This window comes from Aulostomus chinensis, chromosome 3, assembly GCF_037954235.1.
Source record: "Aulostomus chinensis isolate RoL2024-O1b breed Wild chromosome 3, RoL_Achi_v1.0, whole genome shotgun sequence".
NCBI classification, from domain to species: domain Eukaryota; kingdom Metazoa; phylum Chordata; class Actinopteri; order Syngnathiformes; family Aulostomidae; genus Aulostomus; species Aulostomus chinensis.
The window spans coordinates 11,021,823-11,032,722 of record NC_141322.1 but is presented as its reverse complement, the minus strand read 5'-3'; the positions used below and the strand labels follow the sequence as shown (position 1 = coordinate 11,032,722).

The 10,900-nt window shown below is 38.2% G+C and overlaps 1 protein-coding gene and 2 non-coding genes across 3 annotated transcripts in view; all 3 read left to right on the top strand.

Annotated features, from left to right (window-relative positions):
- Positions 1 to 10,879, top strand: part of stimate (STIM activating enhance) — a 17,679-nt gene extending 6,800 nt beyond the window's left edge. The window contains exons 6-8 of the mRNA XM_086198640.1: positions 529 to 606; positions 1,016 to 1,159; positions 9,179 to 10,879. Of these exons, the coding sequence (XP_086054766.1) occupies positions 529 to 606; positions 1,016 to 1,159; positions 9,179 to 9,292 (336 nt within the window). The 3' untranslated portion in view covers positions 9,293 to 10,879. The remainder of the gene's footprint in view (positions 1 to 528; positions 607 to 1,015; positions 1,160 to 9,178) is intronic.
- On the top strand, positions 5,722 to 5,794 carry trnar-acg (transfer RNA arginine (anticodon ACG)). Its single transcript has one exon. It is a non-coding gene; the product is annotated as a tRNA-Arg (tRNA).
- trnar-acg (transfer RNA arginine (anticodon ACG)) lies at positions 7,405 to 7,477 on the top strand. The gene has a single exon. It is a non-coding gene; the product is annotated as a tRNA-Arg (tRNA).
- Positions 10,880 to 10,900: the final 21 nt, after the last annotated feature.

Here is a 10,900-nt window from a genome sequence, read left to right as displayed (position 1 = left end):
ATATATGTGTGTGTGTGTGTATATATGTATATATGTATATGTATATATGTATATATGTATACATATATGTATACATATATACACATATGTGTGTGTGTGTGTATGTGTTTGTGTGTACAGAAAAATGGGTAAATTTGTGGGCAGATGTCTTCTATAATATCTGGGGGAATACTGCATGTGAAGTTCGTCCACTGAGATGACAGCTCAGTCAGGATAAAGTTTCATTCAGGATGACTGCTGAAATTTTAAACTTCTACAATCCCCTCAACTACTGTGTTCAGCAGATCACAGTTTGGTGAGCTCTGCTTTTCCGTTTTCAGACAGCCACCCTATGTGACTTCATCATATTTCTGATTGTTAGTGTCTGGCAGTCTAGTCATGCTGCAGAGAGCTTTAATCCCATTTAGTAAGTAATCAGCTCTCATTGTGCATACTACCAGGTTTTCCTTGTTAACTATGTTCACCGTCTGTTGTTTTTTTATGCTCATGTGTGCTTGCATGTGTTTCATATGTTCATGTGTGTCACAGCTGGCTCTCCTCAACCCCATAGAGAATCCTGACCTGGAGTTGGCCATCGTCATGCTCATCGTTCCATTCTTCGTCAACGTAAGTCTGCTGTTCGGCTGTGTGTTTCTATGCACGCTGATTCTTCCGCCTTTTATCTATGCTACTGTTAGACATCGAATATCAGATCAGGGATATTGGAAGTCAATCCTGATTTGTTACACAGATCATATATCAGAACAATGATGCAAATCCACATACAGGTTCATATTCCATTTCATATCTTGTGCTGGGCCTGCTGTAAACTATCATGAGATATATCACCTACCACACACATCTACGTTCATATCTATACACGTCTTGTGAAACTTTGATTCCTTAACTTTTTCCATAAATGATCCCTGTTTGCTAATGTTGTTGTATGTCTGTTTTTGTATAAAGAAAGCTGCCGTGTTCTGTTAAATGTGTATGTTTGTGTTATTCAGCCAAGTCTTTCCTGTGCATCCCACAGGCCCTCATGTTCTGGGTGGTTGATAATTTCCTCATGAAGAAGCACAGGACAAAAGCGAAGCTTGAGGAGAGAGAGGAGGACTCGAGAGGGAACAGCAAAGTCCGCTATAGACGAGCTTTGTCCCATGATGACTCAGAGTCAGAGGTAAGTGTGACTGGAGTGATATCACTCTTGGACACAGTGAGTAAAAAAAAAGATCAAATGGAAAATTTTTGGAAAAAATATTAGAATGTTATCAGTTAATGTTAATTTCATTTTTTACACACATGTAGTCAGTGCAGTTGAACTGTTGTAGATTATATCTTCCCCGAGTCCAATCTTGTTAATGATTATACATGCATTTATCTCATCTCATCTCCTGACATGACCACTGTAATGACCTTTACGTTGGCGTTAGCCAGGACTTTCTACTGTACTTGCAGCTTGTCTAAAATATTGAACTTGGTGTGTGTGTGTGTGTGTGTGTGTGTGTGTGTGAAAAGCAAGTAAGTTGTGACATGAGTGATTTTCACATTAAATTTAAAATTTATCCAAAAATGTAAGTGAGCGATTTAGTGAAAACTTCAATGGGAAATTTAAAATAATTACATGGCAGATAACATTAAATTGATTTATAAATTTGATTGGACATTGGAGGTACTGGCCCCAATCTGAAAGATGTAGACCCTTTCCTAGAAGGTTCCATTTGTGTTCCCGCTCTCTAATAAATAAATGATCCACAACAGTCATGTGTTTTATTTTTCAAATAGTTAAAAAATTATCACAGCCTTAAAAAAAAAAAAAGCTTAAAAAAATATGTGTTCCCCTACAGCTTGACTTAGGTCAGAGGAAACTTCCCAACAGTCGCTGGTGTTGTTAGAAAATGTGTGAACTATTATTATTTTGATTTGCCTCTGAGAAATCTAAGCCTGGTAATGTCGTGCTGTCTTCCACAAATGCGTACAAGCTCCCACGGCTGCTGACCTGCACCGGTGACTTCAGCTGCAGCAACCACACTAGGGACTCTGTCATCGTCACACCATCACGTCATTTTGTGTTATTCATGTCCATATTCAGTACCTGCATCCTGCTTCTCAGGCGCCGTCAAGCCAAGAATATATTACCATAGACACGGCAAAGACTAACGTCACCTGCTTGTAGGAAGCAGAGATGCATGTCGCGAGGCCATCAATGTATGTTTCTTGGGGCTTTTGAATGAGTTTGAATGTATTTCTGGCCATTCAAGCTTGTTTCGAACTTGATACTTTGGACACATGCACACCTACAAAAGAATGTGACCAAGAACACCTCTTAAAGTGGTTCAAGCGTTCGCATCAGGATGAATGGACTGTGTTGTTACTGGGACATTCAGTTTACCATGGAGGGCAGAACTGTTCACCGTGTTCTTGTGGAAGAATTGGGGTAAAGTAAAGAAGGAAGTGTTTACTTCTCAGGTGTCAGTAACAGAAGATGATAGCAGCATGAACATGTCATTGTGCAAACACACACACACACACACACACACACACACACACACAGTCATGCCAAACATTTGGAAACAACTTTTAAGTTTCTGTCCACAATGGAGGGAATCAACATGACAAGTTCAAAACCCATATAACTGACAACTGTTAAAATACATTTGAAAAAGTTTGGTCTGAACGGTTGTGTATCGGCAAGAAAACACTACTTCATCCACAGAACAAGAAAAAGAGATGAGTGGTCAAAAGCTCACAAAAATTGGACCAATGATAATTGAAAGAAAGAGATTTGTTTGAAGTAAAGGATATCATGAAGAAGGAACAGCACCACTCCATCCTCCAGGATCATGCAGTTCCATCTGGACTGAGACGTGTGGGTCGAAAGTTTGTTTTGTTGCAAGATAACGATCCTAAGCATTCTGCCAAGAGGAGGAAGGTGTTCTTCAAAAGATGGTTTGGCCCCCTCAGTCCCCAGACCTTTCCCCAGTTGAGCTTGTGTGGGATGAATTGGATCCATCAGTCAGAAAAGTGTGTCCCACAAATCAGCTTAAGAAAGCTTAGAATGCAATTCATGGTGCATACCTTCAAAAAAACTCGTGGAACGAACGCCTCATGCATGTCATGCAAGCAAAGTCTAAGCAAGACAAACTCAAATACCTGATAGTTACAGGAAAATGTCCTCTGGTAAATTACTCTTTATATAAAAATCATGTCTTTTTGGTTGCAAAGTATACCAATGAAATTATTAGGGCCTGAGCCTGAAGGTACTTCAGGTGAAGACCCTATTATGTTGATATTTATTTTTTGTACAAATTTGATCTTGCTTTCAAACTTCTGGCCTGTAGTGTGTGTGTGTATATATATACACAAATCTACATGGCTAAATATCCACAGGTATAATATCTATGCATAAAGCATGAGCAGTACTGTGTGCAGGACCAATTTGATGTGACAAAGTTAGATTTAAAAGTGTGAACAGCAGTTCCTGCAACTGATGCATGGAGCAGCCATTTTAAATTGTGATCTTGAGGTTTGTCACGTATTTCTAGGTTATCAAAATTCAAATTTATGTGTTTTCCAGTTGAAATTTTGAAACCGGGAACTCAGAAGCTACAGCATTCTGTTCAAATGGTAGCATAACTACTTGTGATTGAATCACTCAGCATAGATTGTAACATCAACTGATGAAATCCACGATGCAGCAATTTATTTATCATAGTGATGAAAGTGGTATTTGATCTGGCCGATCTGATGTGTTCCTAGTCGGTGCATTCTTTCTCACCCCTACCTGGAGCAGTCCTCTTGTGATTAGATCCTTTAATGCGTTGCTTAATATTGGAATAATTCAAATAATTTTCATCCACATTTATCTTTTCACCCAAAACCTTTGGAAAATAGGGCCTAAGTTGGACAATACCAGAATTTCCCTTAAATGCTGTAAGATTTACAAAAATGAATGCAGCATGAAACAACTAGGTTGTATCAAAACATCTGTAGAAGAGAGGGAGAGTCATGGCCGGTCTGTGTGGGGGTGTTGTAGTCACAGCTGCTCTGTACTGGACGTTGATAGCCGACCCAGCTGTGTGGGCATGTTTGTACATGGGACTCTATATGGTACCAGGATGGTGAGATGTGCTGAGAAGGTGAGGGGACGGAGTGGGATGTGGCCTTTGTTCTGGCCTGAGATGATGGTGCTCTAGAGTACCCTCTTATGGTGGTGAATGGCAGATGTTGAAATGTTAAAATCAGATTTAGGGTTTGTTTGTTTTGCTGAACAGCTGATATCTAACGATATCCAAGTGTTGTCTTTATTTTTGTAATGAAATTAGTTTGACGGCAGAACTATTTGAACTTTGAACAGCAGAGTCATCCTGTCAATGGGTTGTGTTGTTAGATTAAACTTACACACACACACACACACACACACACACACACACATTATATATATATATATGTGTGTGTGTGTGTGTGTATATATATGTATGTATATATATGTATGTGTGTATATATATGTGTGTATGTATGTATATGTATACAGTATATGTGTGTATATATGTATATATATGTGTATATATGTATGTGTGTATATATGTATATATATCTATGTATATGTATATATGTATACATATATGTATACATATATATGTATGTATATATGTATATATATGTATACATATATACACATATGTGTGTGTGTATGTGTTTGTGTGTACAGAAAAATGGGTAAATTTGTGGGCAGATGTCTTCTATAATATCTGGGGGAATACTGCATGCATATATATACACATACATATATATTTATGTATATATACACATATATATGTATATATACATATATGTATATATACATATATACATATATGTGTGTATATGTATGTATACACACACACATATATATACACATATGTATATATACATATATACATATATACGTGTTTATGTATATATACATATATGTATATATACATATATGTATATATACATATATGTATATATACATATATACATATATGTATATATACATATATACATATATGTATATATACATATATACGTATATATGTGTATATATACATATATGTATATATACATATATACATATATACGTATATATACATATATACGTATATACGTGTATATACGTATATACATATATACGTATATATACATATATACGTATATACGTGTATATACGTATATATGTGTATATACATATATACGTATATACGTATACGTATATATGTATATACACATATATACGTATATATGTATATACACATATATACGTATATATGTATATACACATATATACGTATATATGTATATACACATATATATGTGTATATACATATATACGTATATATGTGTATATACATATATACGTATATATATGTGTATATACATATATACGTATATATATATGTGTATATACATATATACGTATATATATATGTGTATATACATATATACGTATATATATATGTGTATATACATATATACGTATATATATATGTGTATATACATATATACGTATATATATATGTGTATATACATATATACGTATATATGTGTGTATATATATCATCATCATCATCATATCATCTTAATGGTTAAAGCTGTTCCAACAAAGCGTCATGTTGCGTTTCACTTCCCGCATGCATGTTGCTGCTGGCTGCCAAGTGCTGGTGGATGGGTGAGCTTCCACTATAGCATATGTTATGAGCTCAGCACTGCTCTTACTTTTGTGGGCCAGTGGCGCAATGGATAACGCGTCTGACTACGGATCAGAAGATTCTAGGTTCGACTCCTGGCTGGCTCGTTAGTTTTCTCTCTAATTCACCACTGGGGCTTGAGTGTGACTGTCCTGTCTACTAAAACGCAGCATCAGCTGATGATTCCTGTTAAATGAAATAATCACTGAATTTTAAACAGCCTTACAGCTACTGCTTATTCCCACATACAGGGGATCAGTTTGCATCTTTTACTTGACACTTACAATGTGAAGTCATGATTACTTAAGTTTCAGACAAGTTAAGAGTCAGTGCTTTCAAGTTCTATCAGTGAAAAATAGTGTCTTAACTCCTACATAGTGTTGATATTCTATACCGTTTGAGTGTGTTCTTGACCTGGTCGATGAATCCCCTCCAAAGATTTTTATGCCACAATTTGAACCTCAAATCTCATTTAAAATGCCTGTCTGACCGATAACTGAGGATTAAACTTTGTATACTGAAGTGTTTCAGAGAGCAGAGACGGTATGAAAGGTGCATCCACCATCACACACTATCATGTTCTATTTCAGAATCAGAATCAGGAATGTGAAAATGAATGACCTGAAATGTGAAAATTAACAGGAATTGTGATTTGAATATTTATTTTTATATTTTATTTTATTAAAACTGGAAAGTAAAAAAAACATTTTGAACCTGAAGTTAATAATATAGCAATCGTCATACATTGTAAGGAGAATTAATCTATCTTATTGAACTATTATTTGTTATATTAATGTTGTATTCCTTCCCGACTATGTAAGAGCAGTGGACAGTGGCGTTTTGGTATCCTGGGTTCCTCCTCTTCACATTCATATCAGTGACAGGAAGCCTTGCATTTTTTGGCTCCTATTTTCCTCTCTGTTGTCCTCCGACTCTCATTCTTTCTCCTCTTAATCTCTGTCTGCTTGCTCATCTTCGAAGAACAAATCAGTGCTAATTGGACTGGAGTGCTTGCTGCCATAATTCTCTCAAGAACTTCACACACTCCATGGTGTGTAAAAACTCTACACTTGTCTTTAAAGTGTGTGTTTGAGTGTGCAGGAAGTGATAGAGATTATATTGCTCTACGTCAGTGTTGTCTGCACTGGTGATGTTTCATTCTGCTGTTAAAGTGGCCGTGTTTTCATCCTTGTAGCCTCATATTTCTGTTCTCAAGCACTGGGTTCTTGGCTCATTTTATTTGTAGCTGGTAGTTTGTGTTGAGTTTTGTCTTCCGTCTGGATAATCCTCATCAGCCTATAAAGCATTTATGTAACGACTCAGAGCCTCCATTATACCTCCTGATGGCAAGAGGGTTTCTCTCTTTGTCAGAGCAACAACTTGCCATTGTTGGTATTTCATACTCCAGCTCAGTACAGCTCGCGCCTTCTGCTACACACTTCATCATGTTTAATAACATGTAATGTTTTCCATGATGATGATGGGGGGGTTGTATTGGCTGTTTTATTTATTAGGAATGTTACAACTCCTTATCCTCCCATAATTTACACCTATGGAGTCAGCAATTCTGGAGAAAGCAGAGTGTGTTTCACTTCCTGTGTGTGTGCTGCAGCTGGCTGCAGTGAGCATACTGACGGCAGAGCACTGGTATGTGGGGGATGGGTGAGCCTCCACTGCAGCATACTTAATGAGCTCAGCAGCTTTAACTTCCTACAACGGGCCAGTGGCGCAATGGATAACGCGTCTGACTACGGATCAGAAGATTCTAGGTTCGACTCCTGGCTGGCTCGTTAATTTTCTCTATCTTTTTTCTGCAGGGGCCAAACAATCTTACAGTCCCAGATGGTTTCAAAATGACAGACTCATACAAGACATTTGGGAATCATTGTTTTGCTTTTACTGGACATTTATAAGTTGAACTTGTGTGTTTCAGAGGATTTCTTAGTGTGAGTGAAATCAGTACCTGTCCACAAATGTCACCAGTTTGATCATACAGGAATTTACAGTCTGGAGCAGGGCTGCTCAAAGTGGGGCCCAGGGGCCAAATTTGTCTTGCTGCTGTTGTTTTCCCTATTTGTGAGATAAAATGCTCCGTGAATATGTAGGATCTTTAATAATGAATAATGTTTTGTGAAGAAGCATCAGAGACCTTGGTACACAGACTAAAGCATTTAAACAACATCATACTTGTTTGCTTTCACAACCCACCAAGGGGAAGTTTGGGCACCTCTGGTGTGAGGGAAGCTTGTATTTGCTTTAGCTTGTTTCTCTGGTATTGTTTTGCTGCATAACTGCAGCAGTGTCTGATGATCAGACCCTCTGTTGACAATACATGTTTACACTTTAAAGATATAAGACTGGAAAATTAATACAGAAAACACAAAAGTTTGGAAAGGAGGAAAAAAAAACTGAACGTGATCGTATTTCATAGGGCCTTACGTAATATTCCTGAATGCACTTCGATTACATGCATTGTATTTCATTCTGGAAAATGCTAAAAATAATAAAATAGAAGGAAGACACGTGTTAACATGATTTTGAGACTGTTTTGAAGTAGGAGGAATTGGGAGTGGTGGCTCATGTGAGTGTAACATTCTGTTACGTTGCTTAAAATGTGCTTTATGTTTGCAGTGCCAGACAAAACAGATAGCAGGGGGACTCAGAGACCACACCAGTACGCTTCTCCCACTGACAGGTAGCAGGTTCAGTGCCCCATCATGAACCCTATTTTGAACGGTTTTGTCCATTCTAGCCCACAATTTATTAGTTTTGAACCCCCAAATCACGTTGCAGTGGGAACCCTCTCCCCCATCTCTCCTCCCCCTCCTCACTGGCTGACTGTGAGGTGATACGTGTTTGATGAAGCCAGAGAGCCAGTGAAATTAAATGTTGTTCCTGTCTTATGTGTCTCATCTTCAGATGAGCAGCAGACATTTGTTTACCTCCCAGGTTTATTACCTCTACAGCAGATTCATGTCTGCTCAGGGATGTGACCATCGCGTAGCGTCCGCTGTCGGTGACTCAACAGTTCAGCTCAAAACTAGCAAGAACTAGTAAGAATGCTGGTTCAGCAACTAGAACCAAGGTTCAGAAAGTCTTGACCCTCACTCATTAAAGAACCACTTTGAAGGGAAAGGGGGATGGATCACACGTATACGTTTGACATTTTAAGGCACATACATTGCTTTGTGTAGCTTTGATGGTAACTGACATCTTTTTTTGCCAGAGAACAACATTTTTGATGTTTTTAAGTGAGCATGAAGCACCTTATTTCTGGCTTTTAACAAAAAGAATTAGTCAACTTTTGAGATGACGGAATGCTAACTTACTTCCTGGTTCCAGGACTCAATCTGGTGTCACTCTTTCCGACAGAGCAGAACTTCATCTTTGTGGCCGCTCTTACCTGCAGCAAACAGATGATCTCTCTCAGCACGCTGTCCTAAACGTCTGCCCCTACTCAGCCACTGCTTTCTTCTCCTTTTTTTTCTTAGATCCTTTTCTCAGCAGATGATGAAATGGATGAATCTGATGAGGATGATGTTCGTCGACTCACTGGTCTAAAGACTGTTAAGAAGAAGAAGCTGCGCATGGGGATCCCTGTTTGACCTTTGAGACTCCCATCATGGGCCTCCATATGCCCCCACCCTTACTCCTCTACAGATAATGGGAACGGACACGTGACTGAACTGATGTGGGATTCCCTTCAATCTCAGAAGAATTAACTATCATTGAGACACCAAACTCATTAACACAATGGGAGTTGGGGGGTTTTTTGTTTGTTTTTTTTGTTTTTTTTCCAGACGAGGTACTTGGGATGACTGCTGAATTTTGCCATGATGCTCCTGAGTGAGTGTTATGTTTAAAGACCCAGGGGGAAAACAGATCATAATGAGCATTATACAGTTAAACCTTTTATTTAAGTGTACTGGGAAAAACACTGGTTCAGCATCTGGACTTCAGTGGCTTTGGGACGCTGTTGCCCAGGAGTCTAAATGACCACAAAAGAACCAATTCATGCAAACAAAGCTTTCCATGCAGGCGATACTTTAACATGCCCTCTAAAGTGATTGTATTCCTATAGTAGATTCAATGTAAACTTTGTTTTCTCATATAGAGGACCAGCTTGGCCTGTGGTGTGTGTGTGTGTGTGTGTGTGTGTGTGTGTGTGTGTGTGTGTGTGTGTGTGTGTGTGTGTGTGTGTGTGTGTGTGTGTGTGTGTGTGTGTGTGTTGGGAAGAGCATTACTGTCTTTCTGCAACAGTTTCCAGCACACTTAACTACTGTATACGGTGTGTGTAATGTTACTGGTGTGGGAGATGGGACATGCAGGCTTGCAGCAGCCTCCCATCCTTCCACCTGTTGATCCTCCAGGACTTCAACATTCCTCAAATATCTACTCAGCCACTTTTGTGCATTTTTAGCTGCAAGACTGCAGTGTCTCATTCTCTCTTGTTTGTGACTGTTTCACTGGTGTGCTCTGACTGTCTTTGAATGTCTCATCTCATTTTACGTTGTCTGAACTTTTTTTTTTTTTATAAAAGTTGTGAGTGTTATTTTCAGGCCCAAACTATGCTTACTCCAAAAGACTTCTGTACTCTTTCTCTTCAACAAGGCAAGTAAGATGGGAAAGGATACTTGCACAATTTCCCATTCATTACAGCTTTCGTCTTTCCATTTTTGTATTTGTTTGTTTGTTTGTTTTTTGGTTACAATAATGTGCCTGAGTAAAATTACCAGCAGGTGTTTGTTTTTTGATTGTTGTTTATTTTTGTTGGCTGTTTAACCAGAGCTCCAGATCTTAAAGCAGCATTCGTCAGGCTCTAATGTTAAGAATGTGACATGCATAGACCTCTAAACTGTTAAATGACTGTGAAGCAGGAAGTCAGGAGAGAGTTACATTTACATGCCACGTACCTGTATGTACTTGTGTGTGATGGTTGCATATGTGTAGTCGATACGATGGATGGTCATTTAAGTAAAAGGAGAGTGACATTAACTGTGATCATGGTGCTGGTGATGATTTCCCAATGATGCTATAGGAATGTTGACCAGGAATAAAACTCAGCATCTTGCGGTCGTTGTGACTCTCTTATAGGACAAAAGCTTTGTTTGTATTTTGGACAGTAAAAGATTGTTAAAAGGGCAGATAAAGGTGGCAATTTATCAGTATAAATTATTTTCCAATAAATTATGTGAAACTCTTCTTGAGCACTG